Genomic DNA, 16,486 nt, shown 5'->3' with positions numbered 1-16,486 from the left:
GCTTTAGCTTAGTTCATCTTGGGAGCAATGGCTACAAGTTGCGAGGAAACAGATTTCCACTTGACATTTGGGAGAACTTCACAATCAGAGTTGCCTGAAAATAGAATGAGTGGTTTTGTGAAACAGTCAGCTCTCTGGGTCTAGAATTGTTTGAACCTGCTCCGGGCGGGGTAAGTGCCTTTCAGGGAATCATCCTTCAGGCAGGGAGCTAGCCTTCTAAATCTTCTGTGCAGGACTCTGAGCCTTGACCCTTTCCATAATGTACCAACGAGGATCGCTGCTCCTTGGGTGTCATGAGCCAGGGAAGGACAGAGGGAATGACCTCCAGGCCCAGCCTATGTGTCATAGAATCCCAGGGACCTCAGAAGTCAGCTGACCTGAAACATGAATCCCCTCTACCAGTGACCGTGTAGAGCGAATGTTGTCAGGGATGGAGAGCTCATTTCCACCCCCTGAAAGCAGCCTAGTTTGATAGTTTGTATTGTTAGGAAGCTGAAACTTGTGCTTTCTACATGTTGGTTCTTGCTCTGTTCTATGGGCACTGCAGTCTTACTTGAAGACAGCCCTTGTGTGCCCCCATCATGTGCCCCATTGGGTTCCGGGCTGGACATCTTTAGCTGATCAGTCCCCACACGGCATGATTTCCAGCCCTCTTACCACCTTGCTCACCCTTCTCAGGACATACTCCAGTTTGTCAATGAATTTCCTAAAAATGTGGTGCTCACAGCTAGAAGCGTCACTTAAAGCATTGTGTGAACTGTCACCTCGCTCCTTCTGGATGCTCTGACCATATGAGGGCAGCTGAAGATGCCATTGTTTGGTTGTCATGTCACAACATTGAGGTTTTTTTTCCCTCACATGACCTGGTTCTTGTGTGTTTTGTGTTTTGGTCCTAGGAATAGGATTTTACTTTGGTACCTATTAGACCTCATCTTGTTAGATATGGTGCATCCTTCTAGCATGTCAGTCTTTTGGATACCAGTCTTACTCAGTGCCCTGGTTGACATCCATACCCACCCACCCCACTACACATGCATCCTCCTTCTTGATGAAAGTACTGAGTATGTATGTCCTTCTCAGGGACTGAGCCCCTAGCCCTATTTGCCCTCTCCAGGAATGTTCCCGAGGGAGTTGGTTAGGGGCCTTATGAACTTCAAGCCTTGGTCCCTTGGGAGGCCTGGCTGTGGGACAGTCCTTCCAAGTTGGCCCTTTGGAGATCCTGAGCACTAGCCTTCTTCCAGGCCCAACATAACCCCCTGCCTGTTTCTTTGCAGTGTTTTGGACGATGAAGGCAGCACTCTTCGGCAGCAGAAACTGGAGAGGCAGGTGAGGGGGAGGAGGGGGGCTGACCTGGCCCTGGGGGAATTGGGAAGGTGGCACAGGTGGCCACTGAGAGGAGCATCAAGGATTTCTGCAGTCCCTGAGGGGCTGAACTTCATGACCAGGACGTGAACAGGAATGTGAAGTGAAGGGAAAACCCAGCCTGAGGGAGAAGATCTTGCCTGGCTCTAGAACTTCCCCCCCAACCCCACCCCCATTTAAGAGGAAGGGAGACATCTTAGCCCTTAGGGAACCCCAGGTGAGAGGGACCAACGTAGCCTGGTTTTAGGGGAACTGTAAGGCTGTGGGGAAGACCTAGCTCAGCCTTTTTATGAGAGAGACCTCAATGAGACCCATGTCTGAGGGGGAGATATGGTCCTTGAGTTCCAAGTCTGAGATGGAGATAAGATCTGTCTCAGGTCCTTATTTGAGGTAGGGATGATTTGGGAAGCTTTGATAGACATCCCCCCAACTCCTCCCTGTGCTTGCTTTGTGTCTCTAGAGGGCTTTGCTGGAGCAGAAGCAGAAGAAGAAGCGTCAGGAGCCTCTGATGGTGCAGTCCAACCCAGACAGCCGCACCAGAGCACGCCGTGCGCGGCAATCTGAGGAACAGGCTCCACTGGTGGAGTCCTACTTGAACAGCAACAGTAGCACCGGCTACAACGGTATTCAGGAAGGCTTTAGTCTGGCTCCCAGGGGCCAGCACCAATGGGCCTGGGGTTCTTGGAGCCATATTGCTGGAAGTGGGATTATAGTGGGACATGATTACAGGAACCGGAGTTGGAGGAGCCCAGCATTACCTCCTGCTGGGCTTGGGAAAGGGAAGGGAATAAGCATTTATTAAGCGCCTGCTGTATTCTGTGCACTGTGCTGAGCACTTCACAAATATTATCTCGTTTGATCCTCACAATAATCCTGGAAAGTAGGTGCTGTTATCATCCCCATTTCAGAGCTGAGGAAACTGAGGCAGACAGAAGTTAAGTGTCTTGCCCAACGTTGCATGGGTAGTAAGTGTCTGAGGTTAGATTGGAACTCAGGTCTTCCTGACTTCAGGCCCGGTACTCTGCCCACTGTGCCACTAACTGCCTCTAAACTGGGTTTAGAAATGCCTTAAGTTGTACAAACCCAATTTTACTAGATACTTATCACCACCACCACCACCACCACCACCATCATCCTCATCATCATCACTGTGACAAGCATTTAATATAGTCATTGTTATTAATAATAACATTATAATACAGCATAAGTATGATAATATATTTATATAGCATAACATAAAATATATATTTGTGTATTATGTGTAATATAATATATCTTAACAATTATATAATAATAGTGATGATCATGTTAGCCAGCATTTACATTTAGGGTTTGCAAAGTGCTTTGCATATATTATCTCATTTATTCATCACAATACCTGTGAGGTAGGTGCTATTTTTATCCCTCTTTGAAGGTTAAATGCCTTCCCCAGGATTGCGTAGCAGAGTCAGTATTAGAAGCTGGATTTGAACTCAGATCTTCCTGACTCCCAGATCTCACCTTCTGTGCACTGAGCCACCTCGATGTAAATGGAAGAACCCATAATTCTCCATATTTAGAGTTTGCATTTCTTAACAAAGAGATAACTTTTATCGTCAGTCATCTGGAGCCAATATGGTTCATTAGATGTTGTCTTCCTTCATATCAATATTCATTACATGTTATATTCTACTGGTTCTACTTTCTTTTCTCTGAATCAGTTTTTTCTGAATTTCTCAGCTTTCCATGTACTCATTTTTACTTGCACCCAGTGTTACGGTAGTGAGGTACCTTGGGCTAATTCTTCTCAGGCTTGTAGAGCTTTTGGAGTTACGGGTCTGGATGTTAGCACGGTGGGGATAGCTCGTGCAGCAAACCACAGGCACAATGAAGAAACAAGTAAAGCCATTGAGCTTAGGGGATACATTTTCACCCACTCCAGTGTACACACGCCATATGGAATTCAGTGCTTTTCCTCTTACCATCTTAAAGAACCATATTAAATCACATTTATGTAACACTGTAGATTTTCAAATGCTTCGCATAGATTTGGTCTTCTCAGTAGTCCTGTGACCAGAGTAGCAACATTATAAGCCAAAAAAATCAATAAAAATAAATATTTGTGTAGGACTTTGTTTAGTGTTTACAAAGTGACACATGGCAGCCTTCCAACAGTCCTGTGAGGTAGGCATTTTGAGAATCGCTCCTGTTTTACCCAGGAGGAAATTGAAATTCAGAGACAGCTTAAGTGATTTGCCCAGCATTCCCCAAACTTGTAAGTACCAGAGCCAAGATTTGATCCTAGATTTCTCTTGACTCACCTATGTGAGTCTACTGTCTACTGTACAGCGGTATTTATTTGGGCTTGTTGCTTCCTGTTACCATGATTTAGCTGCATTGCCTTTCTTGTTGTGCTAACATTGTTCAGGTGTCCAGGGTTATAAGACCCTTGGCCTCAGGGCTCAATTTCTTTGTGTTAAAGTAAAAATAATAATTTCTCTAATGCTTAACCTACAAGGCTGTTGTGAGGATCCAGTGAGATGATTTGTGTAAGGTGCTTTGTACAATTTAAAATGCTACATAAATAACCATTATAATTATTGTAGAAAGTGTGGTGTAGTGACTTTAGAGTCAGGCTCAGGTTCAAGTCTCATCTCCGACTCCTGGTTGGGTGACCCTGGGCAAGCAACTCAATCTCTCATTGACCTCCAGTTTAAGGCTACAAGTTGCAGAGCAGTTGGTGATCTGCATTTATAGAGAGAATTTCCTCACTGGGATTTCCCTACTCCAGTAAAGTCACAGACAAAACAAAAATTATTACAGGGTATTTATTGCTATTGTAGAGCTCTAAGGTTTTGAGGGAAGAGATTTATTGCGTCCTGGAACTACAAGTATAGCTAACATTAAAGGGTAGATGGTGATTCTGGATCTATTAAAGAAGTAGTTGCTTCCGCTGCTCCGTAGAGTGATGAAAAGCAGCTCTGGGTATTAGCAGGAGTGAGAACATCTGTTCCTACCTACCAGAAGAGGAGGGATTGTGACGGTAGTGGCTGTGGGATGAGGAACACAAATTATTATATTTCAGCCTTGAAATGATTCATCAGGAGGTGTGCTGTAGTACAGCCAGGGTCTGTATTTAGGACATGGTTGAGAACCTTCCAAATGCATCAGTCCTGATGATTGCTTACCTCCTTGTATTGATCATATGGGAATGCAGGATAGCACTAGGAGGAACCTGGAAAGTATCTGTAGGGATGAAGAAACCTTGATCAGGAAGTGGAGAGATTGAAGAGTATAAGTAATATTTTCATTGCTGTTGCTTTGTTGAAGTTAGGGGCATTAGGGGAGATACACAGAGAGAGAGGGAGAGAGGGAGAGGGAGAGGGAGAGGGGGAGGGAGAGGGAGAGGAAAAGAAAGGGAAGGGGAGAGGGAGAGGGAGACATACAGCTGGCTAAGAAGACACTATCTGAGAACAGGAGTTGGATTTCAGCCCATGCCTGAAGATATCAGAGTAATGAGTTCTTGGCTAGGGATGGAATGTATCTAATGAGGGCTGGGATGAGTATATTTTCTTGGAAACATCCACATTTGAACTAAAGGTCCTCAGACTGGTAATAATAGTGGAAGGGGTAGGGACAGAAGCACTGTGATTTCATTGCATAGGGAATTTCCAAGTGAGAAAACTCTCTTTACCAATGTAGAAGTGGGAAGAAAGAAAAAGACCTGTCATTTTAGCAAACTGATACCATGGAAAAAAGCAGATGTAATAGAAAGAAAGAAAAATGGAGGCAATGGGAAGGCAGCAAGAGACACTAACTAGCAAGTGGAATGTAAATAGTATAGCCTTAAGCGTCTGTATAGCAGTGCATAGAGTATGGGTGATACTGTGAACGAGATCTCTTTACACAAGAAGGTAACTCTGACCTTCTAGGTGTCACTGAATCAGAGAATTTAGAGTTGTTGGAAAAGACTTCTGGGAGCATCTAGACCCAACCTCATCTTACCAAGGATTCCTTCTGTAGCATTCCTAATAGGTGATCAACTGGTTTTTGCTATTGTTAGGGAGTTTGTTTTTTTTTTGCTAAATCTCTCTCTGTAACTTCTGTCTTTTACTCCTGGTTTGCCCCCTGGGACCAAGAAGAGCAAATTTAGTGACCCTGTCCTATCACAACTCTTTGTCAAATCCTTGAAAATACCATCATATCTTCCCCAGTCTTCTCAAGGCCAATTCCTTCAACTCATCATCATCTGACATCACTCTCTTTGCCCTCTTAGATGCTCTCCATCTTTTTGATGTCCTTCCTAAACTGTGTTCCTAGAACCGAATACAGTAGTTGAGAAATGGTATGATGAGAGCACAGTGTAATGGGACTATAAGGTCTTAAGCCCTAGAACCTCATGCCTGTCAATGAAGGCTTAGACAACAGCCTTTCTGGCTATCGTGCTGCTGACTGATCTTGTAGTCCAGTAGAACCCCCACGTCTTTGTCAGACAATCTGCTGTCTATCCATGCCTCTCCCATCTTGTTCTTCAGAATTTGATTTCTTGGACCCTAGTGCAAAACTTTTACATTTATCTCTCTTCTGTTCTCTATTCTTACCCTTAGCCTATCATCCTACCTGTCAGTGTCTTTTTGGATTTTGATTCTATCAACCAATACATTAACTGCCTTTCACAGCTTTGACTCATCTGCAGAAATGATAAGTATTTCATCTATACCTTTAATCCAAATACCTGGTGAAGGACTAGAGCTGAGCAGAATCCCTAGGGCACTCACCTAGAGACCTCCTTCCAAGTTGAAATTGGACCATAAATGGCTATTCTTTTGGCATATCCATTTAGCCAGCTCTGAATTGATATAATTATACTATCTTCTAGTTCACATCTCTACATGTTGCCCACAAGAATAACTTGAAAGGAAAAACCCTGGACTTGGACCAGGAAGAAAACCTACGTTCCCATCCTGGTCCTTTCTCTCACTGCCAGTGTGATCTTGAGCAAGACTCTTAAACGTCTCCAGGCCTTTTGTGTTCTGTAAATGGATTTGACCCATAAGGTCCTTCTCAGTGCCAACCCAAAGTCTGAGAACGCCAGTGCTCTGACAGTGGAGTCATCCCCTACGGGTTAAAAATTGAAGCTTCTTTGGGGCCAGCTCCAAATCTGTTACCTAAGGTGATATATGACTTTGTCAGAGCCTTTGCTAAAATCTAGGTAAACTATATCTGTAGCCTTTCCCTGTTCTACCTATCTAGTAAGCCTGACAAAAAGGAAATGAGGTTAATCTGATATGACCTGCTTTTGACAGTCAGGCTGCCTTTTTGTTATTACTGGTTCCTTTTTTATTAATGTTTCCTGAACATTCTTATAATAATATGCCCTAGAATTTTGTCAGGAAGTTCTCTAGTTCTTTGTCTACCGGGTACACTTGCTTCCCCATTTTTTGAAAATTGGAACATTTCCCCTTCTCCAATTTTGCGGCACTTAGCCCATTCTCTTTTTGTTAGTTGTGTCTGACGCTTTGTGACCCCATTTGGGACCCTATTGGCAAAGACACTAGAGTAGTTGCCATTTCCTTCTCCAGCTCATTTTGCAGATGAGGAAACTAAGGTTAACCAGGTTGAGTTGTCCAGGGTCACACAGCTAGTAAGTGTCTGAGATGAGATTTGAATTCATGAAGACTCTGGACCTGGCATTGTATCCATGTGTCACCTAGCTGCCTCCTCCCATTCTCTAAAATCTTTCAAAGATTAGTGATCATGTCCATCAGTTCGTTTAGTCCTTGCTATATAATTTGTTTGGACCAGATGAATTCTACCAAGATCACATTCATGTGCTTGTGTTTCCGTAGCCCCACCAACATTCATCCCTTTTTTGGGTTAACATCTCCAATCTGATGGATGTGAGCATAGAACATTTCTTTCATAAAGCTGTGGATGATTTGGATTTCTTCCTTTGAGAACTGCTTATTCATATCCTTTTTATTCATTTGTCAATTGGGGAAAGGTATTTGTTTACTCTCTCTTAACTTCTTTGAGGTGTTTGTTCCCTATTGGCCATTGACTTGCTGTAATCTCCAGTGTAGAGATTTTTCTCTTTTACGGAGGAAACAGGCAAATAAGGGTTCAGTAGTTCTGCCTTCACCTCTTGTCTCATCATCACGTACACAGCCCATTCCTCTAAGCACTGCTCCTTTCCCTTTTGTCCAGCACATGTCTACAAGCACAAAACAACCAACCGGTACACTGCCCCTCTGTGTTTTGTTGGGTTTTTTTGGCAATCTAAGCTAGCATAAGCTTTATTCATTCTGACCTTTAGCAGATCTACTTAAACACATCACAACGCTTGCTGAAAGGTAAATAAGACTGCAGATGTGCAGAACAACATAAAGGCAGCTAGATATCATAGTGGATAGATCAGGTGTCAGGAGGACTTGCGTTTAGATCTGGCCTCATGCACCTCTGTGACACTGTGTGACCCAGAGCAAGTCACTTAACCACTTCCTGTCTCAGTTTACTCATCTGTAAAATGGGGATAATAATAGCCCTAAAGGGTTGTTGTGAGAATAAATGAGGGTATTTGTAAAGGGCTTTGGAAATCTTAAAGTGCTATATAAGTGCCAGCTAGCTATTATATATGTATATATGTACATATAAAATTACATGTAATTCTTACTAGACTTAAGGGAAGGCCTATTCAACTATGGCTCTTCATACCTTCCCTCTACCTGTCACTCCTTCACTCCTCTTCTGCCTTGACCGAGTTATTTTTCTGGAGAAAGAAAACTGACACTGGAGTGGGAGAATCTGAGTTCAAATCTTACCTCTGATACTCAACACAGACTGTTCCGCTGTTACCCTGGGCAAGTCCTGGGCATCTGTAAAATGAGGAAGTTGGATTTGAAGGTCTCCAACTCTGTGATCCTATGGTCCATTCCTGGATAGGCCTATGTGGCTGCTTATAGTACACCATTGCTCCCATGTCATGGAACAGTGATCCCTTCTCTTGAGGGTAGAAGTGCAGCAGAGGGGCCTGGGAGAAGGGACTGCCTTGTGTCCTTCTTCATCACCTCCACCACTCAATTGCCAAGTCCTGTCTGTTCTCCCTTACCTTTAGGCCTGTTACCTTTGAGAAGCCTCCATGACTGACTTCCTTGACTATTGTAATAGTTTACTGACTGGTCTCTCCACCTCTGTTCTCTCCCTTTCTCTAGCCCATTCTAAAGCTGTCTAAGCAATCTTTCTAACCTACTCTTATGGTCGTGTCATTCCCTTTCATAGGAACTTTGCAATGCCTGGTATAGAGTAGGTGCTTAATAAATGACAGAGTCAGTTTTGTGTAGTGGAGAGAGATCACTGGATTTAGGATTACAGACAGGAGCCAGAAGGGACCCCAGAAGCCAGTCCCCTTATTTTGGAGGTGAGGAAACTGAGAATCAGAGAGTTTTAAGTGACTTTTCTGTAGTTACACAGCTGGGATTTGAACCTAGGTCTTCCTGGTTTCAAGTCTAGCCTTCTTTCTACCACATCCTTTTGCCTCTTCTTTGAAGGTAGGAGACCTGACCTGATGCCTTGGTTCTGATACTATGTGACTTCCTCTCCCAGAGCCAAGCACACCTAGGGCCATTGTGAAAATGTATTAGAATTGGGAGGTACGTGTGATCTTCTGCAGAAAAAGTCTGGGCTTCTTTGCTTTGGCATTCAAGGCCACCTGTAATATGGCCCCAGCTTACTTGAACCCAGATAGTTTGGAGAGAAGAAGAGACAACGGGACTCCAAAGTTGTCACTGTTCGTCCTTTCTTTCAGAGGATGAGTGACATCGTGAGGGTGATGTCTTGACTTGCACACGAATTGAATTTAAGTGAGTCAGGGCTGTGTAAAGTCATCAACCTCACTCTCTCCTCCGAGTCATCCGAGTCCAGTGGCAAACATAGGTCAGGATGACTGGTGATGGCCCAAGGAGCCCAGATATGGGATTGAGTTAGCTCATAGCCAGTTCTAACCCTATTTGTGTGAGCCACTGGCAACATCTGCTGGCCAGTTTTGGAACTGTGGCTTTGAGGGTCACCTGTAGAATAATAACTCATGTTTCTAGAGTGCTTTAAGGGACAGGTGAGACCAGAGCTGTGACTGATAAAGGTGGTGGTAACCCTCCATAAACAGAGAAGCTTAAATGTTTTAGGGAGAAGATGAGATTAGATTTGGATGTATCAATTTTGAGATGGGGATTTCTAATAGTGATAGAGCTTTGGAAGGGGCAGCTAGGTGGTATAGTGGATAGAGCACCAGTGCAGGAGTCAGGAGGACCTGAGTTCAAATCTCACCTCAGACACTTGACACTCACTAGCTGTGTGACCTTGGGCAAGTCACTTAACCCCAATTGCCTCATCCTGGGTCATCTCCAGTCATCCTGATGAATATCTGGTCACTGGATTCAGATGGCTCTGGAGGAGAAGTGAGGCTGGTGACCTACACAGCCCTCCCTCACTCAAAACAAAGTGAAGTGCAAGTCATGTCATTATTTCTCTGATGGCATGGTCTTCTTTGGCAATGAAGGACGAACACACACAAAGAGCTTTGGAAAGAGGATGTAGGGGTCACTTGCCTCTAACCATTCCTCTGAGTTCTTGTTTTCTCTTTGCCATTCCCTTCTTTGCCCATTCCCCTCTAGCGTCTGAGGAGGCTAGAGTCCCCCTGCAAAGGGGAGAAGGTAGCAAGATTCCCATGATTCCTAGAATGGACCAGAGAGAGCTTCAGTGCCTAAATCCCACATGTATTCTCCATATGAAACACACACAGCGGACATCTATTCAGGCCTCCTGCTTTTTTGACAACTTTTCCACCTCCTCACCCCTCTCCATTGTAGGTGTCCCCCAAGGTTCTGTTCTCTCTCCATGTTCCTTCTTTTGGTGATCTCATCTCTTTTCGTGATTTGAACCATTTTTACTATCTAGAGATTCTCCAAATAGTGGACAAACTCCCATAGAATTGATTCATTTCAATGCAATAAGTATTTATTCAACCCTTGCTATATGCCAGGCAATGTGTAGGTAATGATTCTATCCTTAAGAAGCTTATATTCTATAACATTTTACAGATAAATACAAAATACATGAAACAAGCACATGGTAATCTGGGAGGAAGATGGGAGTATTGGCCATTGATTAAATCAGGAAGGATCTGGTTTAGAAGGTGAGCTGAGCCTCAGATGTGGTTAAGGTTTCCAAGAGTTGAAGGAGATTGCACACCAGGTACATGGGACAGCCTGTGCAAAGGTATGGATGTGGGATATCCTGGGGATATAGAGAAGCCATATTCTCTCTCTTTTGTGCTGTGGAAGTTTATACAGTTTATGGAATTAAAAATAAAAACTTGGGTAGAGACCTGGGTTCTAGTCCTGGCCCTGCCTCTGTATTGCTCATCCCCTCTTGACCTCTCAGTTTTCTCATCTGTCAACAGGAAATTTGTCTTTTCTGGATGATCTCAGGTCCCTTCAAACTCAGCCATTCTATACTCAAAAGAGTCCTTTTCCAGCTCCGACATTTCTATATGTCTATCTTTGCTGCTAAGTCACTGGGGAGCAGATTTCGACTCGCTTTGGGAAATGACTTGCTAACAATATCCCACAATGGAATGGGCTGCCTCTACTTCAGTGTGGCTTCAGGCAGAGATGCAGTGACCAGCTGCCAGGGAGGCTGTTGGAGGGCTTCTTGCCCTAGATAGAATCATAGACAAGAGCTCTTTTCTGCTGTCCTAGTACCCTATGTCCTCTGTTCCTTTTCCTTCTCCCCCTTCTTCCTCTACCTGGTGCTCAGGACCCATAGGCTCGTAGGATGTCCCTTCATTGAAGATCTCGCTGAGTAGAGGGCTGAGTGATCCAACTCAACCTTACCCTGGTTGGATTTGCTGCCAACACACAACCCTCTCTGATTCTCTTTCTCTCTTTTGAAATTTTAACTTTGGCAAATGCCAATAAACACAAACATTTCAATATACAAAGAAGAAAGAAGATTACATTTGAAATGATGAATTTTGTTATTTATAGCGTATTTTTCAAAAGTACATAAAATTTTACAAGGTGATGGCAGATTCCCTCTATGTCCCATTTTGAATTTTTTGTGGTTTATTTCTTAAGATGTTTTACTGGTCTTTCCTTTTATGGAGGAGGCCCATGCCTGTTAATACCCACTAATTCATCTTCCTTCCACAGAAGGAAGCCTTTGGTTTAAAAAAAAAGAAAAAAAACCCAACTCATTTAATTTTTAAAATTCTGAATTTAACCAACACTAAACAAAATGAGCGTTTCCATAATAACTGGCGTAGAGAAGAGGATTGTTTATGGAACTGCTAATCTCTCTTATGTAAAGCTTGTTTTTAATTTTAGTTACATCACAAATTTGTGATTCTTTCTGCCCTGCCTCTCTTATTGTTTTTTTGGGAGAAGTGTAGGACCCCCACCCCCAACCTTAAATCTCTTCCCCTCTCCAACCAAAATTGAAAAAAATAGCCATAACATTCTTGTAACAAGTGTTCACAGTCAGTCAAAATAAATTCCTCCATTGGCCATGTCCAAACCTGAATGCCTCTTTTTATATCTTTAGTTCACCAGCCCTGTGTCAGGAGATGAGTAACATGAGAAGCCCACCTTTATAATAAATGAATCGGATGGGGATTGGATTTGTGAAGTCTTTGGTATGGGGGACTTCCAGGTGAGGAAGAGACCAGTGTAGACCAGTTCTCTTTAGCTTATAGTCTTAGAGTTGCCTAGAAAAATGACTTGCCCAGGGTCATCAGCCAATATGTGTCAAGAGACCAGACCTAGGTCTTCCAGGTTTTGGGTCCAACTCTCTCTCTGCTACACCATGCTGCCTACAACAAATGAATATAGTCAAGCATATCTCATTGGCACACTGGCCGCATCTGAAAATGTCTCTCAGTCTAATCTGTAGCCTGTCCCTTCTCTGCCCGGAGTCCTTTGGGTGATTCTTATTTCTTGTTCGTCTCTGGCTCTCTCAACTCTGCCCTTCCTATCCTTCTCCAAGCAGTACAGGAGGCTGAACAAGAGGACGGGAAGTTGGGCGAGGACCCCTTGATGCCCAGATCAGCCAAGAGGAGCCCTGCAGCAGGGGCAGCGGCCGCAGGCGGTCAGGGTGGTATCTCTAAAAAGGAGAAGAAGGGGAAACCTAAAGGTGAGTCCCTCTGGCTTACTTTCCAGTCCTCCAGGGCTGGTAGTGGGCATGATTGCCAGTGAGAGAGGAAAGAGGGATCATCGAATGCCTTCTTCCCATGACTGTAGGCTGGAAGACAGGATGTATTTGTGTGGTTGGAGGTAAGGAGTGGGTCTTCTCTTGGTCAGAAACCCTCAGGGTTGTGTGGCTAAAACCTCCAAAAACCAGCTTTTATTAAATTATAGATCTGAAAGTTGGAAGGGACCTCCAGAGGTTATCTGGTCCAGCCCCCTGGGTTATCATCTTCATTGTATGGATGAGTAGATAGAGCATTGAGCCACTTAAGGGAAGAGTCCCAGTACTGGAATACCTTAAAACTAGAACCCATGTCTCCTGAATTCCAGGTCAATGTTCTTTTTATCTCATCTAGTAATTATATAGTGATGTGCAAATTTATCAAAATTTCTAGAACCTTTTGCCTTAATTGGCATAATGATCTGAATCAGAAGTTATTTCCCTTTTTTTAATGTTCTGGATTCTTTGGGCCATCTGTTAAAGCCTATGAAACCCTTCTCAGAATTATGTTTTTAAAGGCATAAAATGAAATACTCAGGATTACAAAAGAAAACATTTATATTGACATAGTTACCAAAAAATTTTTAAAATATATTTTATGGCGCTCAGATTAAGAGTTCCTGATCTAAATAGAGACCATTTCTGAGTAGAGTCATATGTCTAAAATGGACTTTGTGAAGGAGCTGGACTAGATGATTCTTAAGGAAGGGACTCGGGGGGAGGGGGGTCCCTTTTGTCTTTGACATTCTGTGATCCTATAATATCTTTAATCAAAGGAAAAACACATGTAGTGAAAAACAACCCATCCGTGTGTTCCATGTAAGCCAGATTTGGGGGGGGGGGGAAGTGGGTGTCCTCTATTCCAAACAAAATGGTTATTTAAAGATCTAGAGCCGTCCTCATTCTTACCCTGTCTAGTTGTGCCTCTTGACTGTGGGGACCTGGCTGAACTGCCTGCTTGTTAATAAAGGCAGAGGGGAACAATCCATCAAAATTCAAATTTGTATATATACAGCTCCTTCTCCAGCCTGGCTCTGGTTTCCTGCAGTCCCCTTTTGGGCCTCAAAAAATTTGAGCACAGCTCCCCCCTCCAAAAGAGGGGTTGGAATTTTCCATGAATCTAGGTCTAAGTTAACTCTCAATGTTCCAGCTCATTTCTAAGAGAAATATGCTAATTTTCCCCAACAAGATGAATTGTTGTGCTGTGGAAACTTTATCTCTATGTCTCTTTCTCTGTCTCCTTTTCTCTCTCCTCTATTAAATTTTAAAACCTATTAAACTCATTTGTTAAAAGCCTTGAACCTGGAATCAGGAGACCTCTGACTTTTTTGTGTGACTTTTGGATAGTCACTTCTCTCTGGGCTCGAGTTTTCTTCTCTGTTATATGAGGCAGTTGGACCAGATCTCTCAAGCTTTCTTTTGTTCTGTATTTTTGATTCTAGAAAATCCTCATGTAAGTCACAATGAATTTCCTAACTCTGAGGGACAGAGCCTTGAATTGGTCCCCTTGATTTCCTGGTGCCTTTGACCTTGCACAGATAGCCTTAGTTTTTTCTTTCTTTTTCTCCACAAAACCTGGAAGGGATAGCTATCACATTTGCATTATTCTAGTTCTGGATCTCAAGGAAGAGGAACACAATAACCTTTTATCTAATTACAAGTTTATTAATAGCATTCAGATATCAGTAGAAAGCATGCATGTGTGCATGCATGTGTACACGCACACACACATGCATACACACACACAGATGCATGCACATGGATACAAGATGTTCTCCTGCTTTTTGCCACCCCCTAGAACCCAGTCCTGGTCTGATTCTGGGAAATGAAGTCTCACACTACCACAACTTAGACTATTGACTCAGCACAGACTAGAGATAGATTCAATGTGGCCCAAACGCCTAGGGTCTGTGGGGCTTTATACTGAAAGAGACAAAGGAACTTGGGGCCCTTTACAAGTGTACCAACTGAGGCTAAACAGGTCTCAGGTGCCATTGAATATACCACTCACAAGTAGGTCTGGTAGAATTCCTTTGGTGCCAGAGACCATACCCATAGTCATTCTAGTTATTTCTTTCTACATATTCCTTTTCTTTCCTTTGGGGAAAAGGGCCAGAAGTAGTCTGCGTCAGCATTTGGTGGCAGAGTCAAGATCTAAAAAGACCTTGGCAGGCTAGAATATTGGGCCAGATTTACTAATGAGGATAGATGGAAAGTCATACATTTGGGTTGAGAAATCATCTTCTTAAGTATAAGATGGGGGAGACGTGGCTATGGAAAGCAGTTTTTGTGAAAAAGATCTAGGGGTTTTTAGTGGACCAAGCTCAATATGTATTAACAGTATGTTGTATCAACCAAGAAAGGAAATGCTTTCATTGGCTGCCTTGAGAGGCATAGCAGGCTTTCAGGTCATGTGATCAACAAAGCAAAGGACTGGATACTTCATCTGATCCTTATTACCTCTTCAGCCTCAAAAATATGAATTCTGCTCCAAAGATAGGGCAGTTTCATCTCTCTCCATGCTCCAGGACACGAAGAACCCATAGCATCGAGAAATAAGGAGATGACGGTCCCACACTATACTCTGGTTTAATTGTACCAAGTCTACAGTGTTGTATTCAGTTCTGGGCACCACATTTTAGGAAGGGCATCAGTAAGCTACATTGTGCAATGATAAGGGCAACCAAGAGGGTGAAGAAGCCTTGATTCCATGAAGACCAGTTGAAGGAGCTGGTGTATATCTGGAAAGGAGAAGCCTTAGGAGGGACAGGATAGTCAATAAAGATTTGTTAAGTAGTAGACTATGTGCTAGGCACTGTGCTAAGCACCTTGGATACAAAGAAGACAGTCCCTGCCCTTCACAGTCTTAACAGGGGAAGACAGCACATGAAAAGAAGCTGAAGGGGAGGGTACTTGCTATGGAGGGCTGATGAAATCCTGCAACCTAATGGGAAATTAGGATATGGCTATCCTGGGTCACCTCTTTAAGTGGAAGATCTGGGTGAAACTCTGATTTCCACCTTCCACCCTTTCCTATTAGGGGAAAGAAGGCACCCCAGGGGCTAGGGGGTCCTGAGGAGGTATGATAATTCCAATTTTCAGGTACTTAAAGGATGCTCCTGTGGAGGAGAGGTGAGACCTGGTTTGCATGGCTTTCCTGGGCAGAACCAGGATGTTGTGGAAAGCAGTGGTTCTGAAAGGGTCACCATGAGCTTTGGCTAGGTGTGAACTGCCACTTAATATTTGAACTTCATATTTCAGATGGCATGTGTGAGTCCTTCCAATTTCCTGGAGTTTGTTGAAGACTAAAAAAAATTACTGTGCTTGAGAACCATTAAATGAAAGCTATTCAGTAGTAGAATGGGCTGGGCTGCCTTAGGGGCGTAGTTGGTCCACCCTTTCCTAGAGGTGTTCAGACAAAGATGACCGACCACTTGTCTGGTCTGCTATAGAAGGCACTTTTGCTCACACATGGGGTGGATTGGATGACTGCTGAGGTTACTCTGTACTCTGAGATTCACTGACTTTTCTAAATTTCTTTGCATCTTCCAGTGCCTGTAAAGGTCACAGACTCTTAGAACATTAGCTATGTAGTGACCCTTAGGAAGCATCTCATCCAACTTCCTTACTTAGCAGATAAGGAAATGGGCTTAGAGAAAGGATGGATCTTGCCCAAAATCACACGGGTACTAAGTGGTGGCACTGGGTCCAGAATCTTGGTTCTTTGTCTACCATCCCAGTCCTTTTCTCACTACACTGTGCTAAGATGACGCTAGACGTCATCGTAAGGCTATCTTCTTTAATCTCATATATGCTGCTTGCCTCTCAGTCATAGTGCACATGTACCTCATTATTACCCAGGTCTGGCCCTGTGGGTATCCTTACCCTTTAATGCAAGCACGTA

General features: G+C 43.5%; 2 protein-coding genes across 5 annotated transcripts in view; one reads left to right on the top strand and one right to left on the bottom strand.

Moving 5' to 3' along the window:
- Positions 1-16,486, top strand: part of TUB (TUB bipartite transcription factor) — a 137,588-nt gene that overhangs the window by 85,088 nt on the left and 36,014 nt on the right. For 2 of the 4 annotated variants that reach the window (XM_072619524.1, XM_072619526.1), the window contains exons 2-4: positions 1,275-1,326; positions 1,823-1,985; positions 12,382-12,528. In XM_072619524.1, coding sequence (XP_072475625.1) covers positions 1,275-1,326; positions 1,823-1,985; positions 12,382-12,528 — 362 coding nt within the window. The remainder of the gene's footprint in view (positions 1-1,274; positions 1,327-1,822; positions 1,986-12,381; positions 12,529-16,486) is intronic. The other 2 variants (XM_072619523.1, XM_072619527.1) reach the window with 2 other exon arrangements.
- The window catches only part of RIC3 (RIC3 acetylcholine receptor chaperone), a 92,630-nt gene continuing 80,694 nt past the window's right edge, over positions 4,551-16,486 (bottom strand). Inside the window, exon 5 of the mRNA XM_072619535.1 lies at positions 4,551-4,587. Within this exon, the coding sequence (XP_072475636.1) occupies positions 4,566-4,587 (22 nt within the window). The 3' untranslated portion in view covers positions 4,551-4,565. The remainder of the gene's footprint in view (positions 4,588-16,486) is intronic.

This window comes from Notamacropus eugenii, chromosome 6, assembly GCF_028372415.1.
Source record: "Notamacropus eugenii isolate mMacEug1 chromosome 6, mMacEug1.pri_v2, whole genome shotgun sequence".
Taxonomy (NCBI): Eukaryota; Metazoa; Chordata; class Mammalia; order Diprotodontia; family Macropodidae; genus Notamacropus; species Notamacropus eugenii.
This window is presented reverse-complemented; position numbering and strand designations above follow the sequence as displayed.